General features: G+C 38.9%; 1 protein-coding gene across 14 annotated transcripts in view; it reads left to right on the forward strand.

The window, feature by feature from the left end:
* CLASP2 (cytoplasmic linker associated protein 2) overlaps window positions 1-22,498 on the forward strand; it is a 146,286-nt gene that overhangs the window by 28,379 nt on the left and 95,409 nt on the right. For 12 of the 14 annotated variants that reach the window (XM_054273698.1, XM_054273700.1, XM_054273702.1 and 9 more), the window contains exons 4-7: window positions 237-328; window positions 650-725; window positions 2,186-2,283; window positions 9,300-9,370. In XM_054273698.1, the coding sequence (XP_054129673.1) occupies window positions 237-328; window positions 650-725; window positions 2,186-2,283; window positions 9,300-9,370 (337 nt within the window). Of the gene's footprint in view, window positions 1-236; window positions 329-649; window positions 726-2,185; window positions 2,284-9,299; window positions 9,371-14,179; window positions 14,253-22,498 lie in introns of those variants that run through there. The other 2 variants (XM_054273709.1, XM_054273711.1) reach the window with 2 other exon arrangements.

Raw genomic sequence — 22,498 nt, forward strand, 5'->3', positions numbered from 1 at the left:
GTTAAACAAGGAAAATACTCAGCTAGATTGCTGAAGGATTTTAGGAATTGGTTTTGGTGTAGAATTAATCTGTGTTGTGTTCCCTATTGTGCATTTCATAAGTTAATTTTATCACTTTTCCAGTGGACCTGCCTTCTGTTATTTTTTTTGCAACTATTATGAATGTAATTGTATGGAATTGAATTATGTTGTATTGTGCTCCTGGTAATTAAACACCATTATTTCTGCTTTTATAGTACATTTGGGAACGCCTTGCTGTTGGTTTTAAACACAAGAATTACCGATCCCGAGAAGGAGTGTGTTTGTGTCTTGTTGCTACCTTAAACATGTAAGCTTTTTGTTTCTATGGAGATGTAATGGTTCTATCCTTCTGAATGTCATTTTTCTCTGAAAGTAATCCTTTAGGGAGTCTGCTTCAATTAAATTAATATATAGGAAAAATCAAACTACTTAAGTAGCGGGCTTTCTGAAAGAAAGACTAAAGTTACAGAAATTTTATCTTATTTAAAAGTAGATAAAGGACTAGTAAGAGAGAGACAGAGCTTGATTGATGTCAGTTTGTATTCTATAAAATCTAAGCCAAAAGTTCACTTCTGCAAAAATTATTTTCCGATTTTTTCTTAAAAAACATTCTTCTTTTTTTTTTTAGTTACGGTGCACAACCATTAATCCTCAGCAAGTTGGTACCACATCTGTGTATAGCATTTGGTGACTCCAACAGTCAGGTAAGGATTTCAGTACTTACTGGGCCTTGAACAACTATACTTTGACAGAGCAGTGAAAGCAAAATGAATGTAAGCATTCAAAGAAAAGCTGATAAGAGTCCTTGTGTGCAGCAGATCATTATTTTCTACCATGAGAAAAAATAAACCAAATTTCTTCTTAATCAATCCATTCACTGGAAGATGAAAGTAGAGTTGCAAAGGCAGCAATATCATGATATAGTGGCCCCTTTAGTTTTGTCTTCAGAAGTTGAAACTAGGAATTGCTGAAAATAATTGTTTCTTACAGAGCATGTTGAAGGAAATATATAAAAAAATAAGCTATTGACACAGCAGCCCTTATGTGAAACCTGTGCTAGTTTGCCAAATTTGCTGGAGTTAACATTATGTGTAATTATCCAGTTGGAACCCAAATGGCATTTAAGAACATGCAAGGACTGACATTAAAATCATTAAAGTAAGCAAAAACATCTGCAGTGAAAATCAGGAAGTAGTTCATAATGGTGACATCTGAACCTCAGAAAATCTTCCAGTGGAAATGGTTAAAATATCTTGATTTATCTGAAGTTGTGTTTGAGGGAAAAGACTATGAATACAGCAAGGGAGAAGATAACATTGATAGGGGATGGACTTTTAAACGGGATTGGTCTTTATGCTTAATTTCTGAATGCAGCAAAGTTCTTATCTCCCCTGTGCTGCATAGCACTGTTCTGTTCTATAGAAATTCTGTTGAGAATTTGTCCTGTTTGCTGATCATTAGAAAAGATGTAGTTCACATCTTGCTAGAGCAATTGTATGTTTAGTTTGAACTGCTGCAAAGAATAATACTAAATGAATTCCAGACATTATTTATAGCGAATAATGGCATTTACTAAAATGCATTTTTGACAGTTTTTATTGTGATGACCATGGTTTAAAATTTTTGAAGAGGCGCTCTATCTCCTTTCCCCTGTTCTTTCCCCTTTCACTGTCCTGCCCTATTCCCATTCTTGTGCTGATGTCATGCCACCTGATTCCAGTTGAAATAAATAAAGAAAATGCTGATCACTTTGGTCCACTCTTGTGGGCAGTCTTAGTCTTCCAGAAGGACCTTGCTGTGTGTCAAAACAGATGGAAGCAAGATGAAATGTCAAGACTGAGTGTAGGAGCTAACTTTTGAAAGAATTGCCTGCTGTGAGCGAGTCCTAGATAAAGCACATTTTTTCCACAAATGCTATTCTTATGTCAGATCCAGAAATTCCCTCTAAAGCTGTTATTCTAGGATTTTTTTACCATCTGGACGTGCTCTCTAACTTGGAACAAATGCCATCTTGATATAACAGTTGTATTTCCTTTCCTTTTCACCCTCACTGTTTCAACTGAATTGGCATACAGGGCCATAGAAACTGTAAGATGAGTGGCCTGTCAGCAAATGTTGGTTTGGTTTCTATAACCCTGAAATTAACAATTTAAACTGTTCACAGGTGAGAGATGCTGCCATATTAGCCATTGTAGAGGTTTATAGACATGTGGGAGAGAAAGTACGAATAGATCTTACAAAAAGAGGAATTCCTCCTGGAAGGTGAGCTAGCTGTTCTGATTTTGTAATTCTGAGCCATTTATGTTTTACTGTTTTTTATCTGAACTTTAAACTCACTAAAAATGCTGGTTTAAAATTACTGTAATTTTTATTTTATATTCTAGTTAGTTTTGCCTTTCAGTATGATGTTACTAGAGTTTCTGACTGTATTGTGTTGATTAGTTTATATGAAAGAAAATTTGTTATTAGTATTATATTAGTTTATATGAAACAAAACATTGTTTTGTTTCTACCTTTGATTAATTAAGAAAGCCAGACAAAGCTTGAAATTGTACTTAGTGAGAAAGACTGTTTATTCCATAAAATCTTTAAAATTCCTTGTTAAGACAATTTATACTTTGTAAAATGTGTTAACCCCTTAGATATTAGCATACCACTTCACCATCACCTTCATCTCACTTCTTTTTGATAAAGCTGAATATGTCTACTGCTTGGTTTCAGAGAGAGTATCAGATGAGTGCTGTATCAGACCCATCTAAGAAACTAAACTAAGAGCTAAAACTTAACTCTCCTAAGAGAAGGTTCTTAGGAGACTGCAGAGCACTTTCTAATACCTAAAGAGGGTGTAAGGAGAGCTGGAGAGGAACTTGTTACAAGGATGTGATAGGACCAGCGTCAAGGGCTTTAACCTGGAAGAGAATAGGTTTAGGTTCAATATTAAGAATTAGGAATCCTTTTCTGTGAGGATGGTGAGACACTGGAACTGGCTGCCCAGAGAAGCTGTGACTGCCCTGTCCCTAGCAGTGTTCAAGGTGAGATTGGATGGGGCTTTGAGTAGCCTTGTCTAATGAAAGGTTATCCCAGCCCATGACAGAGGGGTTGGAACTGGATGATCCAAAACCATTCTACAGTTCTATGAAAGAAGAAGGGCTATGGAAGAAGGGTGTTGAATTTATTGTTTCTCATTCCAGGCAGAGTTCAGCCTGTTGAGACACAAGTTTACCCTGCCTATGAGAATGAGAAGTTGCACACATTCTCTTCTATTTAATGATAGTCTTGTTTTTAGACTAGTAGTGGGTTAAATGGTTACCACAGAAGTTAGGCCGTATTACTACAATTCAAAAAATTAAGTTTCCTATCAAATAAGTAGAATATATCCAAGAAGATCTTCCTTGCATTAAGATAGGGCCTTGGACATCTTTTGGAACAGAGAATAAAAGAGTGCGGATATCACAGCCTTTTTGCAAGGAATGTTGGGTCTGACTGTAAGTTCCTCACCGTTTAAAATTCCATATGATACAAGCTGAGTACATCTTGGGATCCCAATAGGATTAAACACCATAGGTGCTTTGTATCCTCAGGACAATCAACAGCTTCTAATTTAGTTGCAGTAGGTGCCAAGTTGTTGTTTCTACTGTCTGAATCAGCTGAATACTAAATTCCCCCTGATCTGAAAGCAAGCATGGTTGTATAATTTGCATTTACATAAAGAAGCAAGACTCTACTTGGTGCATGTTAAATGGGTTGTTGCCACTAAATCTCCAGCAGTTTTGCACCAGACAGTCAGGACTGTTGTTAAATAGAACATGAGCTGAGTGTCAGTGCTGCGTCCTCTGCAGTAGATTTCAGGTTGGGATAAAGGAGGGAGTTAGGATTTGCCTGAGTTAAACATGAGACTGCTACTCTCTGTCCCATCCATCCCTGACAGAAAGCAGAGTTCCTGTAGTCCTGTCTTACTCCTTCACACAACTAAGAAGGCGTTTGACAAAGCTCAGGAAAGACAGATTAGATTAGCTCTGTGGTAGCTCAGACTGTTGTTCCTTCAGAGGCAGACCTCACTTAAGACGTTTCTTCCCCCGTGCCTGTCAGAGATTTTCCCTTTGTTTAGATGCAGTAAAATTTTCAAGTGGTTATGCAGGAGCTATGATCTGTGGGGGAAAAACCCTTTGATGTAGAGTATCATCATTATTTTGAGGGGAATCTGTGTTCATGTGTGTGTGTCTGGGTTGGTTTTAAGGGTTTTAAGTATTACAGATAATCTGTAGTTCAGACACGGCTGCTTTCAGTTGTTGAGTTCAGCCTTAAAGAACTGCATTGCAGCTCCTTTGCTGTAACTCAGTGCATTAAAAATTACATGTAAACATAAATATTAGCAGAAAAATCTATTACTTTAGTGTTTGGTGCACACATGAATCAATAGAATGTAGGCTTGTTTTGTTTGCATAACAAATTACACATTACAGAGCTGTGTGTTGCTGCTTGAATGCACTCCATCCTAGAGCACTGGAAAATAAGAGCTCCTGTCTGCTGAAAGGAAGGCAGGAAAGTTAATCAAGCATTGTTTTGAGAAATTGTTCAACTTCCTTAAATATGCAAATGGTATATACATGTTGTGTCTGTATAAAGCCAAATACAGTCAGTACTTTAATAATAGTAGGCTTAAAAGGTTTTCTAATCTGCACCTGGTAGGGTTTGCCTTTGTGGAAAACACTGGATTTTCTGCAGGGCTTTACTGGACCTGTCGGAATCTAAGTAATGAATAAAATATGGGATCTTACTTTTGTAGTTCAATTCGACTTATTTACTATTTATTTTTCTTCAGTGCATTTCTCTTCTTTACTGAGATTAATTGGTGAGTTTGTTTATAAATGAAATCAGTGAGTTCCTCTTTCTATTTGTTATTTTTTAACTTAAAAATCTCAGATTATTATTATGCTTTTTTGCTTGAAGCACTTTCTTTTTCCAGAAAAATCAGTGTAAAGTCAGCAGTTGGAAATTTGGATGTTGTTTTCCCTTTTGTTATAATTGCTGCCAAAGAGGTTTGACAGTCTTTGGTGTCAGACGTGAAAGCAGTAGTGCTAATATATTTGTGAATAGTGAAAATGGATGTTTATTTATTGCTCAGTGAGCCAAAAATACCGAAGAGGTTTTGTTCTCTATGGGCCAAACTGAATGTTTTACAGTATGGAATCTGTGTGGCTGATCTTCCCTGAATGGAAATAGTATATGTGGCTCTGGATAGCAGTTACTTAGTCTGAGTGTTAAAAGCTTTTATCATTGAGGAATTCATCTGACAAATTTCCCCACTATTGCTTGAGAAACAGAAATGCATAAAACCAGTCATTTGTTTAGTTCCCATGTCTAGGGCCAAACTTCATTTCCTAAAATGTTGAAGCATATTGCAGTATGTGTTTCTGAATACCACATTTTATGTGGTATGCACATTCTACTTATCTGTCTAGTTCAAGCTGTAGATGAGGTCCATCTGTGTGTCCAGATGTGGACACATGTCTTCAAGATCTTTTTTTTTTTCCCCCCCTTGGAAAGGGGAAATATGGAGAAACAACTGCAAAGTTTCATATGGGTCATTTCCTTCTTTAGACTCAGTTTGGACATAAACAACAGACTAGTTCACCATCCCTCCTTCTTCTTCTTTATCCTTCTGCTGTTGATAGGGGAGTGGTGCTCTTTTGCCTCTTCACCACAAGGGCCACACTTTTAGGTAGGTATCCCCTCTGCCCATCATATGAACAGCTGAACTGCATCAAGCATGGTCTTGAAAAACAGCTTTTCAGTGTGAAATGTTGTGCACATTCTCTGGAAGCATCCATGTTTCCATGTGTACGTGTCAGCTCAAGCTGTGTCCTAGCAAGGTAAATGTGTATTCCTCCTGTTGCCCATCCTCACCTTTGATTGAGACCTGTCGCCTGCTGGAGGAGAGGGTTTGCCAGGTTGCCAGGAGCCCTCATTTAAAGTGCTACAACTTCATGCCTTCATTCATTTATTCACTGACAGCCCATCCAGAAATACCTGCTGTCCCAAACTTGTGCTTTTTGTCAATGGGAATTTTCCCATCTATATGAGAAGGTGAGGAAGACCTGTCTATGGCTATTTGGGAAAAGGAGATAGTATTTCTGTCCACCAGTGACTTGTGGTGACTTCAGTGGTTGATTTTGATTGCCACATCCAGAGTTGGGCTTGCAGATATGAGCTGAAGGAGTAATAATGCTTCCCTTCTCAAAAACATTCCTTATTGCCAGTAAAACTGGTCTTCATCCAGCCCTGTAGAATTTCTTGGACTCCTCTTGGCAGGCTCTCTTTTGCCAGGAGCTGAACCTCCTGTAAGCATTCTTAAATTGATGGTGGTTGCAATAATTTTAGAGACTCTAGCCCATACTGCCTTGCTGCTTGTCACCCTGTGAAGAAATGAGAGAAGGAGGTAGTAAGAAGAGCAGAGTGGGAGGAGAGGGAGGGACAAACTTGTTGTGAGAGACTTTGCAAAGTAGTAGTTACAGATCCTGTAAGCTCTTCTAAAGAGAGGGTTGGTTCTGCAGTAGTGCTTTACCATGTTGACAGCTGTGTTATAATGGGCTCTTCTGTTGTTGTTGCAATTATGACAAATACTGCAGAGTGTGTCTCTGGTCATAACGACATGCTTTGAAAGTGTGAGGAGTGGCAGTACTGTGTGCTGTTCTCCAGCCTGCAACACTGACAATGTAGCATCCACTGCTGACAAACACATTTTTTTAAATTGTTTATAGTTAATACTTTATCAAGTATTTTGCCCAGAGTGGAGGCAACTTGTATATTATTGTAAAATATTTACAAGGAAGCATTTTGCTTTTAGCTTCTGTTTAAAATACTCAGGAAAGCATTTTTGAAAACAAAGTTCAAAAGAGCAGGAAATTTTTTTTTCTTTTGAATTCTCTAAAATATTTGTACCAAGTGGATAACATCAGCTTTACAGGATGTAAAAATCAAAGTGAAAAATTAAGGCAAATCTGTTAATCTCTCTAGTCATACTTAGTTTCTCTTGGGATGACAGTTTGAGCCTTTCAGATATACTGTTAAGTCTTTCTTATTCACTAGGTGAACTGCTAATGCAGTGTTTGCTATGGAATCCAGCACTGTTAAGAGGAACTCACAGCAATCCCTGATAAACACAAACATATGAGGCGAACACATTAACTTCTTGTTATGAAAGCAAGATGGCCTAATGCATTGTTATAGATATTGATTCTCATGTGAACTCCTCGCTTGCTATGGTTGAAAGCACATAGCATGTTAATGGGATTTCATGTGTCATTAGTAAATTCCACTACCCCAAAAACATTTCATTTCAAAAGTTTTACTTTTTCAAGTCCAAGTGCAGAAAACCCCATTTCAGTATATACTGCTTTTGGTTTGCAAAAGTGATCTTTTCAAAACTTGAAGTTTAATAGCAGAGCAGTGACATTTGTGAATTGCTGCCGTTTCATTTTGCTGTGGCAGCATTGGTTGGAAATGCAATGGTGGTGCAAAAGGGAGAGGGCATAATAGGTTCCAGACACAAGCTGGTGAGTGTGCTAGGGAAAGATTAGGCAAACTACTACTGAGCTGCATCTAGATTTGAGACAAGTTGAGATGGTAGGGGTTATTGACTTTAATGATTAAGAGGGTTTTTGGTTGTGTTTTAGATCCTTGCAGTAGGGTAAGCCTTTTTGTGGAGATCTGTATAGTTCTGATTGTGGGCTTACTAAGTCCAGGACAAATTTGCTCTGTAGCATATTGCTTTGAAGTATTTGGAAAGTAAAAATAATGCATCCTGAGAGTCCCAAATTGTTGGAAAGGGGGCGCAGTGGGGATAGGGCTCCAATTTTTTATGCTGTTGTCTGTCTGCGTTTCATTTTTTTATCACATTGTTCATGATTAGGTGATGAGGTTTATTAGGTAAATGAGGTCCCAGTGAGAGAAAGGGATATGCAAGTCTCAGAGAATGTAGACTAAGTGCACTGCCTCTCAACATGGATCATTGCATAAAAGTGGTGTGTGAAGTGAAATGAAATGCTGAAGTGAAATCTTCCTGTGTCCTTGACTTTTCTCCTTGTGAGAATTTTCATACCCAGGTGTAGTTCTTACCTATTTTTCTTGTTTTGTCATACATCAGTTTGGATTGTGAATTGTAAAGACAGCCTATCAGTGCAAATTTTGAATTGGGGTAGTATAGTCTCTGGTTCTTCTGATGTAGCTGAACTGTACCTGTTCAGAGACCTGCAGATTGTCATGTGATTTGTAGTTCATAACTGTGTTCATTTAAAATCAGGATTCAGTCCTGATAGTCCTGGAGCTAAAAATCCCATGTGCATGTTACATCTTACCATATACCAAGTAGTCTAAAATTCAGAGAAGTCTTTGGAGAAATACAAGAAAATATTCTCAATTGTTTGCAGCTGAACAGTGTCAGTGCAAATCTATTGTTAATGTGTGGGTCACATTTTTCTGGGAGATACTTCCACTGCTTTTATTGAGTTTTCTGCAGAAGTGATGAGAAAGGGCTGTTGAAGTGTTTTGCCAGCTTTCTTGATTGAACACCATTTTTTGCCCTGTGGGACTAGATTGCAAATGTAGGATTGTAGAGTTTTTTGGTTTGGTTTATCCTGAATTTTATTTGTCTGTTTGCTGTTTACATGTAGCACAGCATTTACAGTGTATTCTGTATTGTGACAGTTAAAATCAGTGGTGTGTGGGTTGGACTCATCTAAGTGTTTAGGGTATCTTAAGTTTAGAAGAAAGTCTTGTTGTTTGGCATTTTTTTCCCTGTGGAAGTGCTAGCACAGAGCTCTTTTCATAACCAAACTGAGGAAATTTTGTGGAACAAAACCTTTTGAAGAAAAGTATTAATAGTCTTAGAACAAATTAAATTCTTTTTTTTTCTTCTACTGAACATTCCATAGTTCAAATTGTAACCTTTCATTGTTGAGTATGAATAAATATATATATAGACTATATGTACCCAATATGTGCTATTACTGAACCTGAACTATAGAAGGTTATTTTTAGTCATGCTAATAACTATACTAAAGTTTTGTTCTTTGCTAAGTTTACTTTGTTTTCTATGCATTTCTGTGAAGATGCTGAGCTAAAGAGGAATCCTTTAGGAATTGTTTCTTCATACACTTAATCCCTTGTATATTTTGCATTGCTGCTTTATGTATGCTAATAAACTAATTTCTGTTTTTACCAGTAGCCAGTGGGATTTCAGACATTTAAAAATCCTTTGTTGTTTTTGTTCTTTATAGGTTGCAAACAATCTTTGCAAAATTTGATGAAATAAGAAACTCTGACAATATGATTTTAAGTAACGTCAGTGGTGAGTATGAAAGATCATATATTTATAATCAGCTTTAGATTAATGCAAGATAAGTATTTAAATACTAGCATTATCAATGTGAGATGGAGGAATAGCAACATGTAAATGCTAAGAAAATGAGACACTTGATGAAACGAGCTTGTGCACTTTACTTGGAAGTATTTGCTGGATTGTGGTCAGAATACAATTGGAAAAGGTGTTGAAACTGCATGGAAACAAGCAGGGAATATTTAATGAGTTACAGATGTGCTCAGCAGAGGATAGAAGAATGCTGCAAAGTGTTCATGTATGGGAAAAAAGATCAGATGAACCTTTATCCTTAGTATGTTTCTAAGAGAAAAATGTACTTTAGTGATGGGTGTGTTTGATACTTTCTCTGTTCAAATTTTGTATCATGATTATAATACAGGGAGTTTAAAATTACAGAAATAGGAGACTGCAGCATTCAAAGACAATTGTTGAAGTTAAAACTTCATTGAGCTTGAGCTCCTTATTTTGGTGTATTTCAGGAAAAGACAACCAGTTATGCAGAAAATCCCTGTTGCTTCTTACTGCTTTATTGCTACCATATTTTTTAGTATGAAAATTTAATTTAAAACTGTAAATTATGAAAAAAAGTGTTACATAACAGCAAAACAAAGGAGGTGCCTTGACAGTGGCGTTAGCATAGTCAGTTTTGGAAGCCTCGTTGTCTCCTGCAAGGAATCAATAGATCTTGTTTTATTAGGAAGTGTTTCTTCTTATTAATTTGTCTTTGAAAGTAACTATGTTGATTATGGTCTGCTGTATCTAAAAAGTGTAATTGTTCAAGAGTAGAAATATTTTGAGGAATGTATATAATTCCTTAATGTACTCAAATATACCTTTTTCATTTTAAATTTTCTCACCCTTTTCTTGTTAGTGTGAAAACAGAAGTGACTCTAGGTTCAAAGGAAAGTGGTTTTGTAAACCTTTTCTTTAACACAGCAAGAGTTTTCATGCTGCATTTTGCTTTGAAATAAAGCATTGCAATTCTTGAACACTTAAACATTGATTTGTAAAAATTTATATTTTTTAAAAAAACCCACAGCATTCTAATTTGGGTAAGAATGTTTTACATAAAAATGTAAATGTTTATGTTCTGTTATATTGTAAACTTACTCATTATGAAAGGGTGAACCATTATCTTTTGCATTTAACATTAATACAGCTGCATAGGTTTCAGAGGTTTGAGAGATTCAGAGATGCATTTTACATGGATATTTTTTCTGTCGGTAGTGCTCAGGAGAACAGAGAAAGTCACAAAGGGGAATATAAGCATTGAAATTATTTAAATATATAAATATATATATACCATGTTGCTGGAGTAGTTTACATAGCACTTCTGTCCTTTTTGTCTCCATTTAAGAGAGTTGAGAAAGTTTATTTTGAAGCTGTTTTTATCTCATGTGCAAAACACAGATATTGATGCTGATGTATGACAGTATAAACCATGTATTTTGTCTTGTAGGTAGCAATTTCTGTGCAAAAGTTACTGTGATTCTATTTTGGTACCATAAATGACAGAATCCCTCTAAATACATTGGTTTCAGTATTTTTGCTTGAACCTAGTTCATCTGTTGCTTCCATCTAGGCAGTTTTTCAATGTTATTGAAAGGTATTCTTCCATTGTTAGTGCTTTATCTTGGCTTTGTGCTTCATTATTCTCTGAAGGACAGTTTGTATTTACTGCTTGCACGTGTAGATTTAAAGTTACTGTTGAATTCCTGTGGCCTTGGTTCCAACTTTTCTTTCAGGGGCTTTATCAAACATCTCTGGATAAAGGCCAAATTTTAGTGACTAAATACATCTGTTGAGGATTTTTTTTTTTTTTTTTTGGTGCTTTGTATATTTTGTAGTAGGGTTTGGGATGGTGGGAGTGGGAATAGGGTTGTCTTTCCCAAATGGAGGAGGCAGAGGCAGGGTGGAAAGTACAAAAACACTTCATCTGGCTTTAATATCATTAAACTCCATAGTGGGCCTTCTTAATAGCAAAAGGAATGGCTTTTTGCCAGGTGGAGTTACTGTCCCAAGTAGGGTGACTGTACTGATGGGGGTTCTGTTCAGTGTGTGATGGATAGGGACAAACTTGTTAATACAACGTCAGAAGATGTCATCTTCTTCATAGCCCTGAGTTGCACTGCTGTGGTAGTGAATATTTGGTGTGTTGACCTAGTTTCTGAGAATCCAGAGATGTGACTGAGGATTCTCTCATCAAATAATACTAACGTCAGTTGTTCAGTCTTTTTATCCAGCATGTACTTAGGAAGAAAAAAAGGAATAAAGAGTCAAAGCTTGCAGTTTTGAACAACCTGATTACAAAAATGTTTTCCATACTTTATTGATAGTCAAAACAAATATATACTTAAAAAGATACTGATCTAATACTTGAGAGTTTTAAAAGACATCATGTTAGTATGCTTAGGTATGTGGGAGAAATACAGGCAGACAGGAAACGGTCTCCTTCCTGCCATCTTAGCACACTGGTAGATGTAATATCTTACTTTCAGTGTGCTGGAGGGGATCTATTGAGAACAGTCCCTTCACTCTTATGTTGCCTCTTTCCTTTATTGAATCTGGTCTCTGATGGAATGGTAAAGAGCAGGGGGAGAATGAGTTACTGTTAGGGACTGACAGATCCTCTTCAAGGGTAGACAAGGTGGAAGGCACATTCAAACACTTATGGATGGAATAATTGGGGTGGGATGCAACAAGGAGTTTCAAAAACCAACACATGAGGATGTAACGCATGTGGGATGTAACAAGGAGTTTCAAAAGCCAACACATGCCATGTCTAACAAGGGAACTGGGTAGGAATCTTAGTGCTTTTGCTTGATGAGAGTGGCTTACAGCCTTAAATAATATCCCACTGCTAGCTTGCCTCTCCAGCTGACCCTTGATTTTTTACTTTTTACTCTAAGATGTGTATAGTAAAATCAGAGATCATTTCTTTAATGTGAATTATGTGAATGAGTGAGCTGCTCTGCAAACCTTGGGATTTGTTTACATTCATAATGATGTGTATTAAAAGAATCATATCAGGATGTTTGCCTGTTAAGCAGTATCTTACACATGCTGCTAGTTTTGCCCTTTCACTCCACCATAACTATATGTAGCCTTCCAAACTGGAGAAGATTCTTTAAAGCACCCCCCCACCACCATTTTTCAGCAAGTGAATGTTCATTTCTATGGAAACAGAACTGGCAGCCAATCTCAGCATGACAAAAGCACTTGTTTCTGCTGCCTGAGATTTGTAAATACTGTTTTCTTTAAGAGAATTCAAGCAGACTCCTGTATCAGATAGTAGTGTCATTTTTGAGACAGGGAATTAAAACAAAAGTAGGGAAACTATTAATACTGAGCTCCCTGCTGCACTCAGCAGAATGATTGGGCTGAAGATAAATCGTTCATCTCTATTCAACCTGTGCACTTTTTCCATTTTAATATTTAATGGCTCAAAGGACTGGCTTTACAAACACAAAATATGACAGGTAGGGTATGTGATGTTAGTATCATGGTGTAGGGAGCTGTGTTATGTGTGATTAAGATGCAGCTGAAATACGTGTTCTCCTGGAAAAAAAAGGGCAAATAAAAATCCATAGCAGGAGTGTGTATCTGTTTTTCCACATTACACTATTGTTTTTTATTTCCCTTTGCTGTTTTCTATTTGGAAATATAGTTACTATGGAGACAGTGACGACATACTCTTAATAGAGCTCACCAGTGCAGCACAACATGAATATATATCGTTTGGGAATACTGGTGATAGCTGCCGTGATTATTTTATAGAGGTTTTGAGCTGCATGTATTCCTTTGGTGTGCTCAATGCAAGCGGTCAAAATGTAATCGCATAATTTTCCATTTCAACTGCTCTTCCCGATGGCTTATCATTTTAAATAGGAAAATCTACTGACCAATGAAGTGTACTGGTCAGTTCAAGCCCATTTGGAAGAAAAGGGCCTCATCAGGCTGATACTTCCACTGGTTTTAAGGAATTTGACTGAGCTTTTGGATTGTCACTACAGGGAACTGTGTCTGGCTCCTTGCAAATGCGTGGTTCTCATGCTCTGTGCAACAGCATATGCTGCAGTCTGCCTGAGTTTTAAACTTTTCTTTTGGCAAGACTAAGTAAATTGGTACTACTTACTTGCCACTATTTTTTTTTTTTTTTGATCACTTTGGATTGCACTCTTTACCCTCAGCATGTCACCCAAAAGGCACATTCAGGTACAAACTGATCAGGTACAAACTGATCAGCAGCTCAGGTCTGGTCAGGCTGTCACTGATGCTCCCAGCGTGTGTTGCACACATGCCAAATTTGGAAGCAGTTTCTCTTTCAAAGGTGCGGGGGGGATTTCCGGAGAAGTCTCCCGAAAACTCAAAGAAAGAGGCAGCAGCTTTCTTCAACGGAACCCCTTCCTCCTTCCTGTGTCTTTATTGTTTTGTTTCATTTCGTGTTACGTGGCGTTTTGGTTGATCTCTGTTCCGCAGAGCGCTCGTCCTTTACCGAGGCTCCTTCTCCTGCTCTGGTTTTACGTTCCGTGGCGGTGGCGGGGGACAGAGCTTCCCCCGGGGCTGTGGGCTGTCCCCGGGGCTGTGGGCTTGTGGGCTGTCCCCGGGCTGTGGGCTGTCCCCGGCGGCGGCGGGGGGCCGCGGCGGGCCGTGACGGCGGGGGCGGAGCGCCCGGGGGGCCGGGCCGGGGCCGGGCCGGCGCGGAGGCTCCCTCTCAAGGCGGGACTGCTATTTTGAAGCGAGGCGGCGGCTGCAGCGGCAGGGAGCCGGCAGGAATCCGGCGGGGATCCGGCCGGGACCCGCCGCGCCCGCCCTCCCGCGGCACCGGCGGGCATGATGGCTGTGGGGGACGGTGAGTGGGGAGCGCCGTGCCCTTGGGGAGCGGCGCGGGGCCGCGGGGGCTCTGGGCAGCCCGGGCGGGCCGGGGAGCTCGGTATGGCAGGTTGGTATCGCGGGCTGGCGGGCTCGTCTTCCGCCCGAGCCGGGCAATGGGCGATGGATGCTACGTGCGGCAGCCGGAGGGTACCGGGGCACCGAGCGTGGCAGCTCCAGCCCTTCTTGGAATTTTAACCGTGCCTGGGTTTCTGGGATGGCCCGTGATCTCAATTATTTACTACTCTGGCTGATTCCTCTGTGCATTTTTATGTTGGCGTTGTGTTTACCCCTCTCGCCTCGGTGTTACTTGTGTTGGCCACCTCTGCAAGATAAGGCAGAATTTACTACACTCCTCTGTGAACAAGCGGATGTTAACCTGCCCTGTTATGTGAAGAAATTCTTACTTATTCGGCATAGCCATAAAATAAGAGCCTTGCTGCTAGATCTGGGGATGTATATTTAATAAAGACATGGGATGTTACTACGTTTCCTTCGCTGCACAGTGTATTGTTACACAAACCAATGGAAAGTAGGTCAGTAAAGCGGTACAGACTATATGGTTGTGTTTTCGTTAAAAACTCGACTTATGTTTTATCTTTAGGGCACCCCTTGGGTTTGTGTGTCAGCCAGGTTCTCTGAGCTTAATACTTTGATGACTTTCTATATATGCATTATTATTTTTAGAGAGACTTGAGGCACATTCATTGGACTTGCAGCAAGTTTAGGGATGAGGTAGGATGGCTGTGCTTTCACAAGTGACAATGTATGCAGATTTGCATAAAGAAGATGGTTTATAAAGATCTCAGATTAAGATTAAATTTTTTATCTGAATTTGCTGAAACAGTAGTTGTAAGAGTCCTGGGAAAGACTCTTTATTGAGACAGCTTGAAATGTGTGTTTTACACTTAGTTCTTTCAAATGTCAGAGACCAAAAGAGATAATGATTGTGACCAGAGCAGTGAAATTATGTCTGGACTGTACAGTCCAGAAAAAAAACATAGGTGGTTCTCTGATGTTTGTGTTTTTGTCATTTGCAAGGTGCAAGGGAAGTCATGGTCTCTGTAGAACTGAATAAGTACCAAGCTCACTCTTGCTGAGATTTTTTTTTCTTGGAAATGTTTTTCTTCATCTTTGTTTCCTTCCTGTGAGGCAACACAGTTCTCCATGGTGTAAACATGAATTGTGGTAACTTGCAGGTTAAGAATACAAGTTGTAGCATGTTAAGAAATAGCTGTGTTCTCTAGGCAAAGCTGTAGGATTGTTGTCATTCTGTAATGGTCGAGGTTTATAAAGTGAGGGTGGTTGTGGAGCTCTCTTCTGTATAATTTAATTCGTCATTAACAAAGGCACTAAGAACAAAGTACTGTTCAGGCAGTCAGCTGACATTCTGTGTAGGAGCTTTGAGCAATAATGCCAGATACAATTAACAGTGTGTAGGATGATTATGTAGCTGTTGGTCTCTCTTAAAACTACTGCTTACCACATTTACAAGGAATTCAATCTTCTGATGTTGTGTTATGAAACTGCAAGGGAAAACAAAACCTTAGTTACTGTTAAGAAAACGTCTTAATCTTTTTTTCTAAATTTAACGATGGTTTGGCTGTGGTCTTTTGTTTTGCAAATATTCTGTATGTCCTCCTAATAAATGCAACATAGAAGAAAATGTTTTAAGGTTAGTGATTCTGCAGCCTTTGAGAAATGTCTTTTATCTGCAAAATGTCACTTTGTTGTGGCCAGTATGTATGTTTAACTTAATATTTGTGAGACTCGGCTGAAGGCATTGTGCAGATATTCCAGAGAGCAGATTTTTTTACTTGTTTTATTTGGTTTGCTCACTTAATCAGTCTGGATGTATTACAGAATTGCAAAGTATGTTTGGAAATGCTATTTAGAAGTGGTAATGTCAGTTTTATCTTGAATGCAAGATGTTGGCTTATGGGAACTTTCTGGATTTTTTTCCCCAGTTTTCTTGAGCACAAGCAGAAATGTAAATAAAGCGTGATGCTTAGCAGTTGAATCTTAATCTGATTTCTCAAGTGAAGATTAAAGGGAAGAACCAGATTTTCTGTTTGCCCCCATGTTAACTGTCTCAAGCTCTCCAAGCTATTGTTGGAAGAATGTGGAGGGGGGAAAAAAATAATCCAATGCTTGTGGCCCAGCAAACAAATGGACCATGACTTGTACTGTAGTGAGTGCGTGCCAGTGGGAGAGCACGCGCTGCCTCGACCTCAAAGGCATTTCACATACTGGTGTGAGTGCAGGTCTGGGATTGCCCTGCAAGTTGTGGAGGCTGCTGAGGAAAGCCAGCCAGGAGCTGTTCCTCGCTCTGGTTGCCGTGTTCCTTGGGGAGATAATGCATCTCTGCCATTATCCCTTGGTAACCAGATTAGGCTGCTGAGGAGGTGGCGGCCGGAGTCGCCGTGTGCACTTCGTGTTGTGCGCTCTCTCCAGGGCTTGTAGTCCAGCAGCTTCCACTGGTGTTTCCTCACCTTTTTGGCAGTCTGTGCTGTGTTACCCTGTGATTTCATAGGTGAGGGACTGCCTTGATCCCAGCTGAGCAAGATAATTAGGATAAGGACAAAATTATCTGCCTAAAACTACAAATGGCCTTATAGGGAAGATCAGACATAGGTTTTCTTAAGATGTACTAAACATATTGCAGTACCAGACATAAGGTATTTGAGTGCTATCTAAAAGCATATAATCAGCTTTGTAAGAGGACATACGTGGTACACACATTTGTTGCACTAGTGTATACTAAGTATACTGTTCTGTATCATACAATGAATAAGCACTTCTTTATTTATTAGTGTATTTTTATGTAAATGGCATACAGTGTAATGATGTTTCATGACTTGAAGCACTTGTCACATTTTAGGTGATAAAGCATATGTGACTGGTTTATAAATAGAAATTATCCTTCTGTCTTACTGCATCTGCATATCAAATTTTGTGCTTTGTCTTCTTTCAAAATACTTGATTAATCTATGCATGGTCCTAAAGCATGAGAACAATTATCTTCCATTCCCTGATGTTCTTCTGAGGGAAGGCTGTCTTCCTAAGTCTTTAATCTGATTAACTAGTTTCTGTGAAGTGTGGGTGCTGCACAGCTTTAATATTTTACTTTTGACTCAAAAAGGGATTGGACATATTAAAGGCACAGAAGCTACAGTGATGTTTGAGACATTAGCTTGATTTAAAATATATATGTTATTTTAGTGCATGTGGATTTCTGAGGTGTATTTCTGATTTTTCTTATCCTCTGGTAGGAGACTTTTTAAACCAACAGAGTCCTGTGAATGCTGATAATAAAGCAATTGCTACACTGGCCTAGAAATTGGCCAGGCAGTAACTGTGGTGCTTTGTACCATTGAGAGCTGTCTCCTGGGGGTGGGAATATAAAGAGTAGCAGAAGTTTTTGTGTGGGATAGAAGTGTATCACTTATTCCCTCTTCTGTTCTTGTTTGGGCCTGTGTTTTCTTTACCGTGCAGACCACACCTGCAGTGGTATGGTGTCCTTTTCCTGGACTGTGGAAGGGCTGTGCAGTCCTTTTCCTGTAGTTGCTCCCCACCACTCCTCCTCTGTTACTAGCAGTTGGTGGGCACGTAGCTTGGGATGTGGTTTGGGACATGGCTGTGCCTGAGAGAGCAAGATACCGTGAGCTGCAGTGTGATTTCTGTTCCGAACCAGTGCAAAGCTTCTTTCCACAGCAAGGTCATATGCTACTCCCAGTGATTAGCAGAGATTCTGAACTGTGTTTTGTCTGTAGAGTGCAAGTACTGTTGCTAATAGCAGTAAAAAAACAGTGGGAAAGTGTAGCAGCTGAGTGGGAGAGGGAGGGAATGTGTAAACAAGCCAAGGGCTGTATGAAAAGATGGAGAGAGAGAACGGATGAATACAGCAAGGTTCAAGAGTGGTGTGAATAGAAAAAAGAATTCAAGGAAGAATTCAAGGTGCAACTCAGAGCATTTTTAATTTAAAAAACAGAGCTGCAAACATATAACAGACACAGTTGTTTTCTCAAAATCAGCATAGCTTCTAGAATGATAAGAGCACCTGATTTTTTTATATATTCTAGGATAATAACTACAAGTTTTGTCTTCCTGTTTCTAACTGACATTTTCAAAATGTCAAAGAATTTTGTGGGTAGTGGTGATTGTTGTTGTTTTCATTCAACATGAAACATAAGTTCACTAAAAAGATTCCAGATATGTTTAATCTATCATCCAAAAGTGTTGGTTATCTGGAGTGCTGGAGTCAGTTTTTATTAGCTTTTAAGAACAAGTTACATAAAAAAAAATATTTTGGTGTTTTCCGTTATATCTGCATGTTTTTGATTATTTTTTGGTGGGGGGTTGTTTATTTTAATTATTTTTTAAAATACATTTTGGGGGAAAAAAACAAATAAAAAAACCCATTAAAATTCTGAACAGCCGCAGGAGAAATTTAAGGCCTACTAAGGGTTTCCTTTCATAGATGTTGTATGAATCTTCCACTTGACTGGTTGGATATTTGCCTTGCAGGGTTTATTTTCATCTTTGTTATCTATGAAATACCAGGAGTATTTCCTTACTGTTACATGTTATTTTTCATAAATACTGATGAGCAAGTAAGCCACGTTTGGGTCATTTCAGTGTCTGAAATGCCTTCAGAGGTGAAGGGTCTCCTGTAGTATTGACTTGAATCAGAAATTCCATTCTGTGTATTGTATTTTTAAATCATCTTAATTTTAAAGACTTGTGGTTTGGATTTTGTCTGCTTTCTTGGCCCAGTTCGTTCATCAAAATGCACTTTCATAGCAACAGCTGGAAAGAGCAGTTGATAACTTGAAAATGCCTTTTGAAAACCAGCTGTGTATGTAGACTCTTACAAGAAGTAACTACAGTTTAAATCTCACAGGAATTTCCCAGCTATATGGAGTGTAGACAACAAGATTTTCATGGTACCAGAATCTCTCTGGTACCTCTTAATGTGTATTTAATTGATGTGAAAATTCTTCTGTTCAACTGAGAAACACTTAAAAGCCCTCAAACTTATGGCTAGTTGGAGCCTCAGCAAAGGTGAGAAGGGCTGAAATTGTAGAGCAAAGTTCTTTAAGAGCCTGCAGAAACAGCTTACTTTCTTCAAATTAGATATTTTTGCTTTCATTAGATGTCAGGAGCTGCATGGTGTTCCATGATTGCCTAAGCAATGAGCATGAGTAGATTTCTATTTGCCAAAAAATCCTTTCATCATTATGGATTGTTTTGGTTGTTGACCTGATAAAAGTCCTTTGGTCAATGAACTTACACAGTGTAAGGTTGGCTATTGAGCTTAAAGGTCAAACTTCCTACATTTCTGTGTAGGTTGTTTTTGTTTAAAATTCCTTAGCATTGTCAAGTTGATTTTTACAGACTCATTAGAAACACTGTGAGGAACAGTCTCTGTATATTATTTGAGTTAGGAGTTTGTGGGATCATGTTCCCACAAAATCAGAGAAATGGCAGCTACTAAAGCTGGCTAGCCATATACAAAGCACTTCAGATTTTCCAGATCTGGTGTGAGTTTCTTAGCTTCTGGGGTGCTGGTGGATGAGAGGCTGGACATGAGCTGGCAGTGTGGGCTTGCAGCCCCAAAGCCCAGTTCTGTCCTGGGCTGCACCAAAAGCAGAGTGGTTATCAGGGCAGGGGAGGTGATCTCTGTTCAGTGAGTTCACAGGAGGCCACAGAGATGATCAGAGGGCTGGGACACCCCTGCTGTGAAGACAGGCTGAGAGAATTGGGATTGTTCAGCCCTGAGCAGAGGAGGCTCCAGGGAGACCTCACAGCATCTTCCTGTGCCTGAAGGGGGCCTACAGAAAAGCTGGAGAGGGATATTTTGCAAAGACATGGTGAATGGCTTTAAGCTGAAAAAGGTATATTTAGACTAGAAATTTTTCACTTGAGGTGGTGAGGCACTGGAGCAGAGAAGCAGAGAATGTCCCATCCCTGGAGGAATTCGTTGCCAGGTTGGGTGGAGCTCTGAGTAACCTGGTCTGGTGCAAGGTGTCCCTGCCCATGGCAGGAGGGTTGGAACTAGACCGTCTGTAAGGTCCCTTAAACCCAAACCATTTTATGATTCTGTGTTAAGAAGTCCAGTTTGAGGAGAGTTGGGCCTCTTAAAACCACCAGTTTTATTACCCACAAATGAAGTAGCAGCACTGAGAGTAAAAGAAAGATAATTTGCCATATTTTCTTAATCTCTACTTCTGACTGTGTAAGGCAGAGGTCAGGTGGGACAGTGAGCCAAAAGGCCATTAGCAACCCCTTTCATTCTGTGCTGTGGTGTGTGTGTTTTCATGTGCAAATACTAACTTGTAATTCCTAAGCTACACGGATCTAAAATGCAGAAAAATAAACTTCTCAATATTTCATCTGCTGTGTGCTCATATTGCACTTTCTGCTTCTAAGATCTATGTTTTATCTGTCAATCTGCCTTACTGTTTTATATTTTCAACGTGCAAGTGGAGCTGAACATGCAGAAATTGGCCACACTAAAAACTAATGCAAATGTTAGCTGCTGTCATGATCTCTCTGACTTAGATTTGTCACTGTCACGCTCTAATAGTAAATCCCAATTTAAGCTCCCTGTTTGTCAACCTTCTCATTGATGTTGCATATATCCAGTGCCCCTTCCCTATCACATATACTTGTGATATATGTTAAAGATGAATGAACACAGCACTTATGGGTGCCTCTCTTACCCTTGCTGTGATGTAATTGATAGTTTGAAAATTCAAGTCATTAAGCCCAGGTGCTTCTGTGTCACTGAATTAAGTACTGGAAATGTCCTGAATTGAATAGTTTCTCAATGGATGTCAGTTGTTTGACTTAGCTGCAGATAGGTAAATATCGTGGTTCTTTTTGCTGCTTTGCTGAATTTACATGCACCAATAATGCTAGGCGTATTATTGCAGTTTGTGGATAGGGGTTTCTAGATAAAACCCACTTTTGTGATAAATATATTGGTTTTAAAATAGGTCGTTCAATAGATTCACTGATAATCTGTTGAGAATTGGATACTTGATGTATAAGCAAAAGGAATTTGTGAAGAAAGAGATAAAATTACTTCTGGGCATGAAATAATAAAGACAGAAATTAAACCAGGCCTACTGAGCAAAGACTGGCTGTTGGCTTACAGAGTGTTTTAAATGCAAATAGTGGAGTTGATACTTCAAGAAGATACTTGAAGTGGCGGCTTTTTCAGAGAGCAGCTTAAGCAACTGAGTGAGGGGTTTGGCCACAAGTGAAGACTGAATTCAGAAGGGCTTCAATGGTTAAATAAACCATCACTTCTGATAGAAATTAGGAGTCTTTTATGTAAAGTGACTCACAAAAATTTACCAGGCATCGAGTAGAAGTTCTGTTAGGGCCTTTTCTTTTTCTTTCTTTTTTTACCACGTTTTAAAGTGAATTACCTGCTTTTATTTTAATCAGTGTCTGGATAGGGAAACCCTCTGAGGGAGTAGTCACTCATTTAGCAGAAATCTTGAGTGCTCCAGAAGTTACTGTCTTTCTCAGCTTTAATTCTGGTATTTCATAAGAGAGCAAAACATATATGCTATGGTAGGCATGTTTCACTCTGTGCTAAATAGAGGAGTATCCTGTCAGTTTCTGTGTTACAGCTAGTGATTCAACCTGTGTGTTTAAAATGCCAAAAACTTTCAGTCTTTGATTTCTTATGTAAGGCAGTCTATGTCCTTCTACACCTTTTTGCCTTCCCCCTGCCTAAAAGGCACCTGACTTGTTAATGCTGACATAGTGCAGCGCGGTCCAAATAGCATGGCCTAGGGCAATAACATAGTCCAGATGTTGAAGAACAATAACATTATGTAGTTTTATTTTCAGCCTTGCTGTTTAGTCTTGAATCCTATTTTAGCAGCTGACCTTGTCATGAATTCTGGAGAACCTCATTATCCCTTCTCTTCCCCTTTTACTGAGAAAATTGTGTGTTTGCTAATAGGTTGAAGACTACTAAGTGTTGATTCAGAAGGCCATTGAATGTGCCTCAGGAAGGATGTAAAGACAGTGAAATTGATGATTTATAAAGTACAGTGATACTGACGGCATCTTCAGTTTTCAGAACTTTTGCTGGGAAATGTTCCGTTACATTTGGGAAATGTTACACATTTGTAACAAAAGTCCATTTACAAGAATTTAGGAAGGACTAAATTATTAATTAATTCATTTAAACATGTGGACTAT

Source organism: Melozone crissalis, unplaced genomic scaffold, assembly GCF_028551555.1.
Source record: "Melozone crissalis strain CALT ecotype California unplaced genomic scaffold, PUWL_Pcris_2 ptg000016l_1, whole genome shotgun sequence".
NCBI classification, from domain to species: domain Eukaryota; kingdom Metazoa; phylum Chordata; class Aves; order Passeriformes; family Passerellidae; genus Melozone; species Melozone crissalis.